At 43.1% G+C, this 17,165-nt stretch overlaps 1 protein-coding gene across 1 annotated transcript; it reads right to left on the bottom strand.

Moving 5' to 3' along the window:
- Positions 1-1,565: 1,565 nt before the first annotated feature.
- On the bottom strand, positions 1,566-16,738 carry LOC122556960 (cytochrome P450 26B1-like). The gene is made up of 6 exons (XM_043704197.1): positions 16,269-16,738; positions 13,704-13,928; positions 10,142-10,417; positions 9,281-9,430; positions 7,764-8,036; positions 1,566-3,116 (listed from the first exon to the last, which is right to left on the bottom strand). The coding sequence occupies exons 1-6, from the start codon at positions 16,464-16,466 to the stop codon at positions 2,742-2,744; spliced, it is 1,497 nt and encodes a 498-aa protein (XP_043560132.1). The 5' UTR covers positions 16,467-16,738; the 3' UTR covers positions 1,566-2,741.
- Positions 16,739-17,165: the final 427 nt, after the last annotated feature.

Below are 17,165 nucleotides of genomic sequence, written 5' to 3' on the forward strand. Positions count from 1 at the left end.
TTCCTAGAGGCCTGGCACTCCAACCACAACACCATAAACAAACACATAGATCTAGATGCCATCTATCAACCCCTCAGAAAACGAACAGGAAATGACATCACCATAAACCCCAGGAACCCCATCCAGGAGAAAGATATAAATAGAAAGCAGGAGACAACAGCTTCGCTTCACTTGGAGGTCGCCACTGATGATGTTACCTAGCCAGGTAATGAAACGTCTGGATATCAAACCTACAGCTCAGCGAGCAAACCTACACCCTAAATCTCAACCAGAGCTACAAACCTTCACAAACCTTAACTTTGTTTTCTCTCCACAGACACTGCCAGACCTGCTGAGTTTCTCTAGTAATTTCTGTTCTTTAGATTTCCGGCATCTGTAGTGTGATGCTTTTATTTGACAGTCTGTGTTGTAATATGTTAGGTGAATGGAGGTTATAAGAGTATGTTGGATATGGATAGAGGACATAGAGTGTAAAGGGGAGCTTGGGAGTCGTACAGGTGAATAGATGGGTTAGAGAGAATATACAAGGGCCAAGGAACCTTTACACTGGATGTACTGAGTGAAAGAAGTGTGTCTGAGTAGATGAGGCATGTGATGAAATATAATAATCACTTAAATATGGAACCATTGTGTGGAAGTTCTGGGTGTATGGCCTACATGAGGGTATTTGGGTTCCAAGATGCAAAAGGCTTATGTGGATATGTGATTGACTGCTGCAAGGTGCATGGAGGACATACAAGAGTTTATGAAGTTAAAGGAATGACTGTGGGGTGTGTTGAAAGTACAGAGATTGTGTAAGGATTGACTGAGTGCATAGAGGGAAAATAATATAGATAAAATCAGGCTATACTCACCTGTATAAACCAAGAAATATAATAATGACAGTGCTTTTCTATTGATTAATTTAGAAACAATCTCCTTCCTGTATAGAAAAGAAAGATTTGCAGCATCAGTACCACTTTTCCACATAATTGTCTTGACTGAACTGCACTGCTATCCCTTGTAAGGGACTCCTTTCTTTGCACTCTGCTAATTAATATGGATGAGGAAAACTATTGATCTTTAACTCCAGCAGATGACGCCAAACCAGGCAGCGATATAGTTCATCCATGTGAATTTCAGTAACATAGAACTGGTGAAGAATTGAGCAACAGTGGGGGAATAGACGTTTCTCTTGTCTATTTTGCCTTTCTCTGTAAAGGTGTGGTGGCTCAGTGGTGAGCACTGCTGACTCATAGCACCATGGACCTGGGTTCGAGTCCAGCCTCAGGTGACTGTCTGTGTGGAGTTTACATATTCTCTCCAGGTGCTTTGGTTGTCTCCCACAGTCCAAAGAAGTGCAGGTTAGGTGAACTGGCCATGCTAAATTTCCCATGTGGAGATTAGGTGCATTAGTTAGGGGAATGGGTCTCAGTCGGTTACATTTTGGAGGGACGGTGTGGACTTGTTGGGCCAAAGGGCCTGTTTCTACACTGTAAGGATGCTATTCTATGTTGTTCAGTTACTTTCAATTTGACATTGTTAAATGTTCTATACTCAAGCAATGAGACGAGAATCATGCATGTAAAAATCCTTTAATCTTCTTAAATAAATTAGCATCACGAAAACATAAATGAAGAAAATCTATTCAAGATGGGCCAACAGGCAACATGTGTCTGCTACAGGCAGCATGGGTACCCAGTGTAATCTAATATCAATACCTATCAATTCACTCTGCTCTGCAGTGCCAAAGGAAATACCTATCTCCAGTTCTGTAGGTTTCTTGTACGTAACACACCTACCGTTCGTGTAATAGATGGAGACACACAGTATAATGTCAAATGAAATGTGAGGTTTCAAGAACTTTTAATTCTTCCTGTACCCTGGCTAACTTCACAGATTGAGACACGGAGTACATTGCTGTCAGTGGGGGTATTAACCAACTCGCAGAAAAGGATGAACAAAACCGATTCTGTAGAATGGAGGCGGTGCAATGGCTCAGTGGTTAGTACTACTGCCTCACGGCACCAGGGACCTGGGTTCAACTCCCACCTCAGGTCACTGTCTGTGTGGAGTTTGCACATTCACCCTGTGTCTGCGTGGGTGTGCTCAGGCTTCTTCCCAAGATGTGCATGTCAGCTAGATTGGTCATGATATAGTGTCCAGGGACATGTGGGTTAGCCATGGGAAATGCAGGGTTAGTGATAGAATGGAGTGGTTTTCAGAGGGTTAGTGTGGACTCAATATGTCAAATGGCCTACTTTTGCACTGTGGGGATTCTATGATCTCATCTAGCCACTTGGGGCTCAGAACTCTACATAAGTTTGCACAAAGTTCACATTATCAATTTCTGAGACTGGTTGATGTCTGAAATTCAAAGGTCACTTTGTACAATGGGGTACTGTGTGGAATGTGTTAAAACAAGTACATGAGAACGGGCTGGCCACCTATACTCTGCATTTACTTTGGCATCTTTCTGACCTGGAAGTGCTCCATATTGACCCTGGATCTATAGGAAAAGCTTTTCTCCCCATAGGAAAAGATTCATGTCTTTATCATATAAATTCCATGGCCATGAGTGTGATTTGCCGCAGCGAGCTAAAATGTGCTCCGAATAAATCACTCAACATCTGTGAATCCGACTGAAATTTAAATGCTGCCAACAAATTGAACCATTAACTCAAAAGTAGCTGTCATGTTATTGGATATAAATGATAAATAACTATAAGATAAATATATTGTAGCTTCGATTGTGAGGTGACCTATTCCAAACGAACCTCGGCAGCTGGAGTGTTGTTACAGAGCTGAGCCGAAAACTGCACTTTCAGCCCATCGCTCGGGTGAGCCACTGGCACCATCAGCATCTTGGGGAGTGTTCGAGTGGCCAGCTGCCAGTGGCTGCCAGTGGCTAATTCAATGGCAAAGACTTTGAGGATGAGTTTGGCAAGCTCTTTCCCAAGACAACGTCGAACACCTCCACCAAACGGCAAATAGTGGAAGCGCGCCTCCTTGCCCTTTGTTAGATCATTAGCAAATCTGTCCGGATCGAATATGTGGGGCTGTTGAAATATAGGGGCGGTGTTATGTGTGTCTTGAATGCTGTACATGACACTCCATCCTTTGGGAATCTGCCAGCCCTAACGGATAGAACACATTGACATAGTTATATAACAGAGCAATTCTTTATCTCTCTCTCTCTCTCTCTCACACCCACAAAATTGTCATCATTGCCTCCTTTGTTCATTGGATCCTTTTGTGAGAAATCCATTGACATATTTTGAAAAGGACACCATATGATTGTGCATTAAATAATAACTCTGAAACCAGTGGTGACTGCAGACTCCAATCCCTGATGATGGATATGGGTCTGAGTACTGGATAAAAGGTCTAATCTCTCCATGTTTCATACGCTGGGATAAGAGGTTCAGAAGAGATTTATCAGGATGTTGCCGGGTATGGAAGGTTTGAGTTATAAAGAAAGGCTGGATAGGCTGGGACTTTTTTTGACTGGAGCGTGGAAGGTTGAGAGGTGACCTTATGGAAGTTTATAAACTCATGAGAGGCATAGATATGCAACAGGAGTAGAAACACTAACTTTAAGGACATTTAAATGGTCATTGGATAAACATATGGATGATAATGGAATAGTGTAGGTTAGATGGGCTTCAGATTGGTTCCATAGGTTGGCACGACATCGAGGGCTGAAGGGCCTGTACTGCGCTGTAATGTTCTATGTTCTACATGTGACTTCGGTCCCACAGAAATAGGGTTGACTCTTAACTGCCCTCTGGCCAAATAGGGGTGGATAATAAGTTAGGCTGAGCCATAGGCACCCTCATCCCATGAATGACTTCATAAAAAGTCACACTATGGTGAAAAATTATGAAGGAGGATATTGGAGACACTGGGTGGAGTTAGATGATATCAGTTTGGTTTACTAGGACGGCACAGTGGCTCAGTGGTTAGCACTCCTGCCTCACAGCACCAGGGTCCCAGGTTCGATTCCAGCCTTGGCTAACTTCTGTGTGGAGTTTGCACATTCTCCCCGTGTCTGTGTGGGTTTCCTTCGGGTGCTCCGGTTTCCTCCTACAGTCCAAAGATGTGCAGGTCATGTGAATCGGCCATGCTAAATTGCCCGTAGTGTTAGGTGCATCAGTCAGAGGGAATGAGTCTGGGTGGGTTACTCTTGGGAGGGTCGGAGTGGACTGGTTGGGCCGAAGGGCTGTTTCCACACTGTAGGGAATCTAAACTGCCATGTACTTCATGATGTTACTGAGGCAACCAAACAAAGATGGTGAATGAAGGAAAAGTCAATCTGGCCACGTTTTCTCAGACTGCCTCAAGCATGGATAGACATGGATAGTCTCTCCTGTACTGCCTCTGAGAGGGTGATGGCACAGGGATAACTCTAGATGTCTATTTCCAGTGTGGTTTCACAGGGCTCTGTTCTGGGTCCCTGACTGCTTGGGGGGTACATTAATGATTTGGATTTAAATGTAGGAGGTATGATCAAGAAGTTCACAGATGACACCAAAATTGCTGTGGAGCAAACAGTGAGGAAGATAGCCATAGTCTGCAGGAGGACATCAACAAAATAGGCAAGGAACGAGGCAGATTGAACACAAATTAAAGCTCCAGTTTTTCTAAATAACCAAATTGTGCCTAAACCCCAGCTTCAGTCACCTGTGTAACACAATAACAACAACTTGCATTTGATAGTGCCTTTAACATCCAGGGGTATTGCTGAAAATTAACACACTTTGGTGAAGCTTTCCATCTTGCACTCATCAGAACAATTCACAAGAAATCCCATAGGAAGCAACATTTCTATGCAGGGAAAGAGACCACTGATTGAATGGCAAGTGGACTTTGATTGGTAGAGAAGGTACCGTGTGAGATGTACCCTCCCCTCCCCAGGCTGGTTTGGTGAGGTGGGGACAATGTATCAGTGCTGTGACAGCAATGTTCAAATCCTCACTGGCCACTGGTGAGATGCTAGAGGACCAGAGGATTGCTAACACTGTCCCATCGCTATAAAATTGAGGATGGGATATACTAGGAAGTTACAGGCCAGTCAGTGCAAGCCTCTGTGGTGCTGGCTCAGCTAGATATTCCACGTTGTCATGAACCTTTTTTATTTGAAATATATTCTAATCGAAAAAATATTTATGTACTCACATATTCACTAGAGCAATTTGATTCTGTACAGTCTTTATATTTGGAAAACATACACAAGGCATCTCTTTCTTAGACAAGACTATTTATATACATTGGAGGCACTGGGAGAGTCCAATAACTGAACAGACCCCATACACCTTCAGCAGGAAGCCCTCAGACATTGGTCTTTCCCCCTTGTGCCTTGGCGGTAGCTGCTCCAAGCTTTAGTGTGCCCCACAGTATATAATCCTGGACCTTGGAATGTGCCAGTCTGCAACGCTCAGTCAGGGCCAACTCCTTGTTCTGGAAGACCAACAGGTTTCAGGCAGATCAAAGAGCGTCTCTCATTGAGTTGGTGGTCCTTCAGGTGCAGTTGATGTTTGTCTCGGCGTGTGTCCGGGGGAATGGTCCGTGGGGCACAGAGTCCTGTGTCACGAGCTGCTCAGGATGAACCTCAACACTGCCTTTCTCTCTCCAGACTTCCTTTACAAAGGCACATTCCAGAAGGCGATGTGTGACGGTCTCAATGCCCCCACACACAGCTGCTTTGAGGGCAGCGTGCAGTGGCGCAACCTGACGGGGCATACATGAAGGATCTCACAGACAGTGCCTTTCTCACCACCAGCCAAGCGATGCCTTGGTGCTTGTTGGAAAGTTCTGGTGATGAGGCGTTCTGCCAAATGACTTTGACAGTCTGCTCAGGGAACAACACAACAGGATCCACCCTCTCCTTTTCCCAAAGGGTCTCAAGGACACTGCGTGCTGATCACTTCCTGATGGACTCGCGGTCAAAGGTGTATGCTTTCACAAATTTCTCCAGGAGGGACAGCTGATACAGAACAGTTCAACCACTTGGTACGTTCCACAGTAGCAAGGCCAGGTCCATCCTTCATAACGTTGGGGTCAGTATGTAGTGACACTTAGTGTTTGTGTACAGAGGGTCAACGCACAGCTTGATGGAGCCACACACAAAGATGGCGATCAGAATGAGGGCAGAATTAAGTACGCTCTTCCTCACTTTATCTAGAGCTTTATACAGAGAGCCCCTTCGGTTACGGCCCATCTTCGAACTGGAAGATGGTTTGGGTGACACTGCAGCAGTGCAGGCTCAGGGCATAGGCTAGACCTTTGCCACATATTGCCAGTAATTATGTGGTTACGTTATTGTACAGGCCTAATCAATCAGATCACATTTGCATATCCCTGGTTTCGTTTGTTTGATTGGTTCTTGAGTCTGAATTAGTTACTCCATTATTGGAAATCTGTATGTTTCAATTACATGAAACAATTAATCTAATATTCCATTTCTAGAAAATTGTTGTTGTTAGATTTACATGTTATGATTTGTTAATTTATTCAAAACATAGTTAAATGCAGCTTATAAATACGGATTTGAATAGGATTTAATATTGTTATGGCCAGACCAGACAGCCTCAAAATATTTTAAGAAGGTAGCCTAGATCCCACCTTTTTCTTATTTTAAAGGCAAAGGCATTGTGTCCCAGATAGAATCTGACTGGTTAAACCAGTCGACATCGAATGAAATGCAATTTATTCAAACACTACAGTTACAACAAATGAAAGAAGAAGTTAGAGTAACACCTCTATTGGAAAACTTAACAGAATAATGGATACAGTACCTATTACTAATTAACTGTTCTAATACAATAACATCCATGAACACAGCTCTTGGCAAAAAGGCAAATTCAGAAAAACAGATTTTCTCACATGCAATGCCTACAGTACAATGAGAAACCCCAGCTTCTAGCTCTAACCAAGAGAGATGCAATCAATAGCTTTTACTTCTTCAAGACTCCAGCTGCTTCTACTGAATCGAAAAGCTAATACAAACTCAAAATCCTGGTCTGCGAGAGCAAGCCACACCCAGCCAGGCTGCCTCTATTGTTCCAACTTCAAAACAACCCCCAAGGCCACAGGCAACTCAGTACCTTTTGTGCAACCTCTTTAAAAAAAGACAAAATACACCTCTTATAGACACAGCATCATCACAATGTATCACTCCCAACTTTCTTCCAAGGCCTTCTGCACACCCTCTTTCTGTGCACCCTCTTTCTATACATGGTCTATCTTTGATATTGATCAAAATGTAAGTCTTGAAGAGAGTGAGTCCAATTGAATTTGTAATTTTACTAAATTTTGAAAATGACCGGCAAACATGAATGGTGACATCTACTGGTAATAAACAGTGTTGCAACTGTACATATTATAAGCGGCTTAAGATCTGTGAACTACAAACCTTTGCTATATTTAGGGCCAATGGGGCAATATTGTATGTCAGTAGCATTAGACAGAATCAATCTCCAAACTTTGGTGAAGCCAGAAATATAGTACATATCAACCACTGGGGAAGTAATTGCGATACTAAGTCTCTGTTCATCACATGTCCATTTCCTGTCAATGTCCTGGTGAGTACCAGATTAAAAAAACACTTTGAGAAATTATGCTCTCCTTTAGCAGTTAAATCTGCGTGACCAAAGCACAAAAAATGGAACACTCTAAGCCATTTCACAGGGGAATTATCAGATAAAAATCAGCATAATTTCCCAAACAGATGACACTTGTAATTAAATAAGAAATGTAGTGGAATTTAAAACAAATCAACTTACTCCCAGCTCAAAGGTCTGCAGTGCCACTCGATATCCCCCTGACACAGGGGGCTGTAGCCTCAGCACTTCCTTGATGACATTGTCCAGGTACCGTAGACGACAGAAGTCACTAAGACGCAGTGGTGTTGCACTTCCAGACTGGAATCCTTTGAACTGCAGATCCGTCCTCAACTTGGTAAGGACCTCTGGATTCTTCAGTAGCTGCAGGACAAGGGAGGTACACGCACTGGCTGTTGTAGCACACGCCGCAAACATTAGTTCCACCATTGCCTCCTGTAAGGAAATAATCCACTCTGTCTGTCAGCGCAAAGAGGGCAGCTCGAGAAACTGTGAGGCATCAGCAGACTAGATTGGTAAATAAAGCAAAACTGCGGATTCTGAAGACCTGAAAACGAGAACAGCAACTGCTGGAGAACTCAGCAGGTATCTGTGGAGTGAGAAAGCACAGTTAACGCTTTGAGTCCGGTGACCCTTTTTCAGATTTCTAAGTCATACTGGACTCAAAACATGTGTCTTTCTCTCTCCATAGATACCTGCTGAGTTTCTCCTGCAATTGGTGTTTTTTTCTAATCACTCGGCTGCTACTATTAAAGCAGTTAGTTCAGGAAGACTTGTATAAATTCCCATTTCCTTTACAGTATGGGGAACAAACCAGAGCTCAGGACAGGATTAAATTAACTCTTAAGCGCTTCTCATATTCACAGATAATTTAAACAAAGGCAAATCTGAATTGGTCAGTTCTGAAGAGGAGTCACTGGACCCAAAACCAAAACGTTAACTCTAGGGTTTGAGCTACAGAGAGAGGTTGAACAGGCTGGGGCTGTTTTTCCTGGAGCATCAGAGGCTGAGGGGAGACCTTATAGAGGTTTATAAAATCATGAAGAGCATGGATAGGGTAAACAGCCAAGATCTTTTCCCCAGGATGGGGGAGTCCAAACCTAGAAGGGCGTATGTTTAAGGTGAGAGGAGAAAGATTTAATACAGACCACCTTCATGGTGGTGTGTGTATGGAAGGAGCTGCCAGACGAAGTGGTAGAGGCTGGTACAATTGCAGCATTTAAAAGGCATCTGGATGGGTATATGAATAGGAAGGGTTTGGAGGGAGATGGGTCAAATGCTGGCAAATGGGGACTAGATTAATTTAGGATATTTGGTTGGACCAAAGGGTCTGTTTCCATGCTGCACAACTCTATGATGCTATGATTCTCCACAGATGCTGCCAGACCTGCTGAGTATCTCCAGCACATTTTATTTTTATTTCAAACATGAAGTGTTGTCGTTTTGAATTTCAGTTACGTTTAAAAGTGTCACAGAGCTGAAAGGGCCAGGTGGAGGTTAGGTAGGAATGCTATATTTATTGATCCACTCTCCGCTTGATCTGGGAATTCTTAACTCTGACCCAGCTCTGTTTCCGCGCTCTGAAACACTGACCTTGATGCTCTCTATTTCTCCACATCCCCTTACAAAACAAAAATGACCAGAACCTGGATTTGGATTGTACGTTCACTGATCCTTACCTTCAGTTCCTGCACGCTCATACCCATCCCATGGTCTTTGCTGCTCTGTATCAGAATGCCAAGTGCTGTTGAATATTCAGCACCAGACTGGAGCATATCTTCAATGACCTTCCCAAAATATTCATGCAACCTGTCCCGAGCTTGTATACCCTGGAGGAAGAGAAGGATTCATGAATTTATATATTTTATTGCCTCTTTGCCTCCTGTTTTCTGTGGTTTGGTGACCATTGATGGTCTTAGTTACTGACTCCTGAAGCTAACATTGGAATGTTTTATCAGTTAGAGGGTTTGCTTTATAAAATGATCATTTTTAATTTGTTCAATTAACCATCTACAGGATGTAGACATTGATGGCTGGGCCAACATTTATTGTCCAGCTCTTGAGGAGGTGGTGGTGAGCTCCGGTTTTGAACCTCTGTAGTCTGTGTGGGGTAAGTACACCTAAGGAATCAATAAGAAGGGAGATAAAAATCACACAACACCAGGTTATAATCCAACAGGTTTACTTGGAAGCACTGGCTTTCAGAGCGCTGCTCCTTCATCAGGTGGTTGTGGAGAATAAGATTGTAAGACACAGAATTTATAACAAAAGTGTATAGTGTGATGTAACTGGAATTATATATTGAAAAAGACCTGGATTATTTGTTAAGTTTCTCATCTTTTAGAATGACCTTGTTGGTTTCAGTTCTTTCATATGTAAATCTCAAAACTTTTTAAAAAACTTACATTCTCAAGTGAGAAAAGTTTTGACTGAGATTATTAATATGACAGGAAGAACATTATGAATTTGCAGCAGTATTTAAGACGTCCCTCAGCAACACTGCCCGATTCATGGGAGAGTGCAGTGAGAATAAAGTGTACCTTTCTGTAACCAGACCCCGGGATATCCAGGGGCAAGGAGAACATGTTTTTTGTAAGTTGCTCGAAGGTGGTGAGTAGATCAATCATCTTCTCCTCACCCGGTGAGGATCCCAGCAGAACAGACACAGCTATCCAGAAGGTGAGCTTCCTGCTTTCTGCATAAACACTGATAGCTCCTTCCCTGGCACACCACTCTCTCACTGTCTCCATCACCACCTGCCTGATTCGTGGCACGTAACTCTCTAAAGCAGAATGGCTGAAAAGCTGTGCATAGACCTGCCAACAAACAAGAAACAATGTTGAAGGGGCATGGTTTGTTAAATAACTTCACAAAGGCCGGTATCCTGCCACCAAGTCCCCCTTCGTTTACACGTGCACAGTACATGACACTGATCCAGTTCCCTCAGAGCCAGCTCTCAGAGTGAGCAGAACCTCTTACGCTACTGTTTCTTTTTTTTTGACAGCTGTACACAAAAGACAGCAATTTTACAAGGGAGAGGAGCAGCAAAGCTAGGCCCCGAACCCTACCGTTCAACCATTTTACAGGGAGAGGAGGACAAACCTCAAATCCCAGTTCCACATATACGCTACTGTTTCTATTTTTTTTTCTTTTTTTCTTTTTTCTTCTTCTTTAGGGCCGGTGCCTCTTCCCCAGAGAGACCGGGGGGGGATTTTTTTTTTTTTTTTTTTTTTTTTCTTTTTTTCCTTTCTTTTACTCCCACACTACCACCTAAGTGCGGTAGTGCTTATTTTATCCCCAGCACCCATGGTGTGTGTGTGTGTGTGCGCAGGTGTGAGACACACTGAAGGACAAAGTACACGAATCTTTATTCAATTTCCACCACCAGGAAGATAGGAAAACACCCGGGTGGCCAGTGAATAACACTGCCCTTCACATCAAAGGGCAGTGCTGTGTGATCAAAACAGTGAAGGGGAGGGTAGGGACTAAATCAAAATAGAGTTGGAGGGAGAAATGATGCACTCCACTCCCTGCGGCGCCCACCTCTCCCTGAACAACTCCAGGGCGTTGGTCGACACCGCGTGCTCCTTCTCCAAGGACACCCGGGCCCGAACGTAACCGCGGAAGAGGGGCAGGCAGTCGGCCCTGTTTCTATCTGTCAGCCAGGGCTCCCTGATTGGACCAGGTTAACAGCCCCAATCAGGGAACTCAGATTCTATGAGATCCACCTGGCTGACCTCATGACACTTTGGATTGAGGAATATTCAGCAGATTAGGAGCTAGCAATTCATAGAAAATCTGTTGTATAAATCACTGATATTGTATAAACCATTAGATTACATGGTGTTTAAGTAAACTACTGTCTTATGACCAGACAAAAAATTCAAGGATATGGGAAGGTGTATCTTATAGATCAGTTTTCAAACAATAATTATCATTGAACAATACTCTCACTTTTATAATTTCTTATCCAGAGTCTGAAATCCCACTATTCCTATGAATAGCAGCTACTAGACAGGAGGTGAAAAATACATGCAAACCTGTGCTAAATGCACCATTCTCATACACTGCAAAATATGTTTTATAATGGTCCCATCTAAATGAACGTAGTGGGCGTTAACTCACCTTGGATAATATCTGCAGTCACAAACCCCAGTTCTAACTATTTGTCATCAACCCATTTGGACATATAATGTCACACCCTCTAGGGCTATGTGGGATTTGAACACAGCTCTTTTAGGCTTGGAGATAGGAACACTTCCACAATATCATAAGAGTCCACTGACACCATTGCTATTCAAACAAGTCAGTCATGCTAACTAACAGCATAAATAAAGCATCATTGTTTAATTCTCCAGGTGGAGAGTATTAGTGTAGACTGTATAGTCTTACTGCTTCGTAGACAATAAGGACAGGCAAATTCCTTCAGTTCCAGCCACAAAATTTCATCTCTACATTAAAAGAAATGTAACTTCCATCTGTCAAAGATGAGATTGACAGCAAGGTTTAAGAAGTGGAGAGAAAATCATATTCAATCTTTCAGGGCAATTACTTTAAATCAACCCTCTCTTTTCACACATCCTGTCTGGACTATTGAGTGTTTGCAATATTTTCCACTTTGATTTCTGTATCCCAGAATCTGCAATAGTTCCCTTCTGCATAAAAAGCAAGTAATTTCTGACAACTGAATGTTTACAAACTGTAGGGAAATCAAATTGGACAGGCGGAAAGCTCAACAGATTAGTTCAAGTGAGATACGCAAGATATTCTAAATATTATTATTCCAGTTAGTTTCCTTGTCTACAGGTGCCTTGGATCACAGAACGTGGGAAGGTGTGGGGTCATGGTAGTATCACTAGACTGGTAATCCAGAACCCCATACCAGCATACCTGGAGGGGAGGGGGGGGGGGGGGGGTCAGGGTTCACAATGCAACTGAGCAATATGTCAAAGTTTGCTTTGAACAAGATATGTCCAATAATGTCCATGAGGGAAAGATATGTGACTTACGTGCGATTCCAAGGCTATAGCAATGCTTGTGCCTACAAATCCAGTCAAGCTGTAGCAAACAGCTACTAAACCTCAAGTAATGAATGAGACCTGATAGACCATTCATCTCTGACCTCAATGATAGAAACAACAAATAAGTTGAAAAACAATTCGCAGCAAAAATCCATGCCTTTATTCAGTCTGAGGCATGGGTTGGAGGTGTGTGTGTGTGTGTGTGTGAGCGGGTGTGTCTGTGTGTCTGTATGAGAGTGTGTGAGAGTATGTCTGGGTGAGTGTGTGAATGCGTGAGTGTGAGAGAATGTGTGTGAGTATGTGTGTGCGGTGAGTGTGTGTGTGTGTTGAGGAGAGTGTGCGAGCCACACAGTCCCCCTTTACCCACCCCCTAAAACCCAGAGCCCTAACTCTCACAGACTCTCACAGAGTATACAGCCTCTATCTACTGTCTGAATGGCTCTTGGCTCTTGGCCAGGGACTGGAATACACCCAAGGGGAAGACTATCCACCTCCTTCCACAACACATGCCCAATGTTCAGGAACGTGGGCCTGAAATGCAAAAAGAAATTGAAGACCAGAAAATGTAAGAGGGGGAGTAAGGCAAATTTACACTTATGATGGTCATAGAGCCAAAGGAGATGTGCAACATGGAAACAGACTCTTCCGTCCAACTCGTCCATGCCAATCAGATATCCTAAATTAATTTAGTCCCATTTGCCAGCATTTGGCCCATATCCTTCTGAACCCTTCTTATTCATATACCCATCCAGAGGCCTTTTAAATGTTGTAATTGTACCAGCCTCCACCATTTCCTCTGGCAACTCATTCCATACACACACCACCCTCTGTGTGAAAAAGATGCCCCAAACATCCTTTTAAATCTCATTTCGATTGGAAAAAGTATAAGCACACATTTAGAAAAGGTCAGACAACAAATCATTTGACTCAAGAGCCTGAAGTAAATGGGTTTTGATTAATTTGGTCTTTAAATGGCATTGTTCACAAAATTAAATCCTTGCTTGCACATTTCACTTGACAACTCCTGCCGCTTCTGAGAGATACATGTTAGACCTTTGGAAGGTTTCTATGCTACCAGTACCTTTCTCTTGTGTTGGTGGATGTCTCCAATGGCATTTGCCAGGCTGCTGGAGCCCAGGATCACTTGGACACTCTGTGGCCAACTGACACCAACCAAATTGTGTTCTTCCAACAGCAACCGACGTAGATGCTCTGCACCAGTGACACGTACCACTGGGCGACCGAGCAAGTGGGTCTTAAACACATTCCCATGCCGTTTCCTTCTTGAGGCATGGAAACTGGAGCCCTGGAAAGAATAGGGAAATGTTTTAATAACATTTTTAATGTTTTAATAACTGCTTAGTAACAATCATTGCAATGCAGATAACGTTTTGCTTCTTTCCAACTGAAAATTTTCAATTTTATTTATTCAACGTTGTCGTAGAATCCCTATAGCGGTGGAAAGAGGCCATTCAACCCATTGTGTCTGCACCGAACCTCCGAACAGCATTCCACCCAGACCCACCTCTCCATCCTGTTCCTGTGACCTCACATTTACCAAGACTAATCCACTTAATCTGCACATCCCGGGCCTCTGTGTGGAATTACAGCATGACCAAACCACCTAACCTATGCATCTTTGAACTGTAACCAATACATGTTTTTTTTATATCAGTTGTTTACAGGATCTGAACATTGTTGGATTATACAATCCCTTGAGACGGTGGGAGTGAGCCACTGCAAGTCTGTGCAATATAGATGCGCACATGGTGGGAGTTTTAGTGAACTTAGGTCAATGAAAATCAAGGGGAGATTGTTACATTCTCTTGGGGATTGGAGACAATCATTGCTGGGCACTTTTGTGGCACAAGTGTTAATTGCCACACTTTCCCCTTTCTCAGACTAAGTGTGAGAACAGGCAAATATTCTCATCCAGAAATCACAAAGTACGGGTCGAAACTTTGGTCAAGATTCACTTTCCTTGAGGGGTCTCCCTCTGCTCACTGAGCCGAGATGATCTTTTACACTCAGTGTTATAACAGCAAGAGCGTTTCGATCCGAAGAGTGCTGTTTACGTCTTAGGAGCAGATTACTGGAGTCTGTACTGAAAACGATAAATGCTGCAGACCGCATCCGTGGAGAGAGAGCAAGCTAACGTTGCCGGTCCAGATAACTCTTCATCAGAGCTGACTTCACTGCTAGCCTGACTCGCTGTTTAACCACTTGCTCCCCGGGGATATTGGTGTATTTGATATTTGATATGCTCAAATGTTTGTTATTTTAACAGGGATGTTAATCCATTTGTTTTCAATTTGCTGTGGTGTTTTTGAAAACAATTGTTGGCAAACTGACACAAGGAACACTTAAGAAATTGAAGTAGGTTTTTACATAAAGCTTTCGGCGAAGCTAAAATATTGCATAACAAGCTCCAGTTGAAACCACATTGCGTTCTTTAAAGATTCTTTTCCTCATTGCAAGTTTTGTGTGTAACTCTTGGTTCTGCTGTTGACATTTGCTAGAGAACATTAAACCCAATCACTACCGTTTGTGAGGTTGACTAATGTCATTCATCCTTACCCCTCCCCCAGCCCTTTTAAGTTGTGTCACGATGTGGAGGTGCCAGTGTTGGACGGGGATCACCTGAGCAGCGCTCCGAAACCTTGTGATAACAACTAAACCTGCTGGACTATAACCTGCAATTTCTTTTAGTTGTGATCAGCCAAGTATCAATCAATGATTATCAGATAACATTTGATCGAATGCACCTTTCTTCCGACTTGATTTTATTTATGTGTACATCCTGATGCACGCAGCCTTGTAGCAAGCATCCTGAACAATGGTGTTTATAAGTAGTACTTAGCAGTCATATCTAATCTGACAAACGTGCCACTCTGAAAACTCTGAAACAATGTGTGACTAAACAACTGGGGTTGTGTTAAATGCAATACAAATGCGAGTCTTTTTTTCAATGCCTGTATAATACCTGACACTGAGATATGTAAATACTGTAAATCAGTTGCTTGTAACTGTTCATTATGGGCCTTTAGTAATAGGGAAGAATCATAGAGTCATAGAGATGTACAGCACAGAGACAGACCCTTCGGTCCAACCCGTCCATGCCGACCAGATATCCCAACCCAATCTAGTCCCACCTGCCAGCACCCAGCCCTTATCCCTCTAAGATCAGAGTGGTGCTGGAGAAGCACAGCAGGTCAGGCAGCATCCGAGGAGCAGGAAATATTTACGTTTTGGGCAAAAGCCATGCATCAGCCCTTTTTGCCTGAAATGTCAATTTTTCCTGCTCCTCGATGCTGCCTGACCTGCTGTGCTTCTCCAGCAGCACTCTAATCTTGACTCTGATCCCCAGCATCTGCAGTACTCACTTCCACCCACATTCCTCCAAACCCATCATATACCCATTGCCTTTTAAATATTGCAATTGTACCAGCCTCCACCACTTCCTCTGGCAGCTCATAGAGTGAAGATAGAATAATCAGTCATCCAGAGCTGCCTGCCATCAGTAACATTCGTCCAAACACAGATTGAGCTAAATTTAAAAAAAAAGGCCAATCATAATATAACAGTTACTTCAACTAACAAACAAATCCTTCAAATAAAGCTGAATAAAATGAGAAATCTGGCATACCTGCAGGAGCCAATGAAATGTTTCACCAACAATTGGAAACCCCATAGATCCTGGAGGGAGTGGGAGCTGACAGTTTTTGTCTCTCTTTCCATTCCATCGAAGTTGCCAGAGATAGATGCAAGCACTCATAAGGATGGCTACGGGGGCCAGAACAATGCAAAGACTGATCAGCAATGCCAAGAGCACTGCTAAGGCCATGCTCAAATGTTTCAGTGAAAAATGTTCAATGAATGCTGCAGATCTACGGTCTATGTGGAGCGAACAAAACTGGGCAAAAGTACGTCAATTTGTGGATTTCAGGGTGTTCCGATGCTGAATCACCAACTGTAGTTTGAATTAAAATGAACTACTAATCTGAATATATAGCGGCATCAAAGTATACTCAGAGGTTTGGTATTTCACATGAGTATGACCAACTGTCATTTCTTCCCCTCCCCCACTAAGCCACCCTCCCCACCCCACGTTCACGTTCTCCCACTGCCCACCCATTCCAGGAGCCGGGGTGGGTGTGGGGAGCTTCGCCTGTCCTCATGGTGAGTGATCCTCTTATAGAGAGATCGAGAGACTCAGAATTCGATCATATTCCCTGTGACGATCTCGAGATGGCATTCCATTCTCACAAATCAGTTACAAAACAACACTGTCATGTGGGAGACGCGACATATTTCTGACGCTTCAGACAGATGGAAGTTCAAAAGTTGAAGGAATATTTGTTGCAAAGAGTCGATAAATAAATATGAGGAAAACAGGGAAGGATAGAAAATAAATTGAAACAACTGACAGATAATTAATCTGGCATCAGAGCTGCCAAAACATTAGTTACTCATCTTCATTTTGTTCAGCAACTGGAAATACTCAGAAAAATGTTATTAAATCATCAGATCTTCTTGAAATGAT

Source organism: Chiloscyllium plagiosum, chromosome 14, assembly GCF_004010195.1.
Source record: "Chiloscyllium plagiosum isolate BGI_BamShark_2017 chromosome 14, ASM401019v2, whole genome shotgun sequence".
Classification (NCBI taxonomy): Eukaryota; Metazoa; Chordata; class Chondrichthyes; order Orectolobiformes; family Hemiscylliidae; genus Chiloscyllium; species Chiloscyllium plagiosum.

Bases quoted from the DNA above. Each gene is read 5' to 3' on its own strand.
- LOC122556960 (XM_043704197.1), bottom strand. From the start codon at position 16,466: ATGGCCTTAGCAGTGCTCTTGGCATTGCTGATCAGTCTTTGCATTGTT. The intron at 9,431-10,141 runs GTACACTTTATT...CTCTTCCTCCAG, and splicing joins CGGGGTCTGGTTACAGAAAG to GGTATACAAGCTCGGGACAG. The intron at 8,037-9,280 runs GTAAGGATCAGT...ATTTCCTTACAG, and splicing joins TGAGCGTGCAGGAACTGAAG to GAGGCAATGGTGGAACTAAT.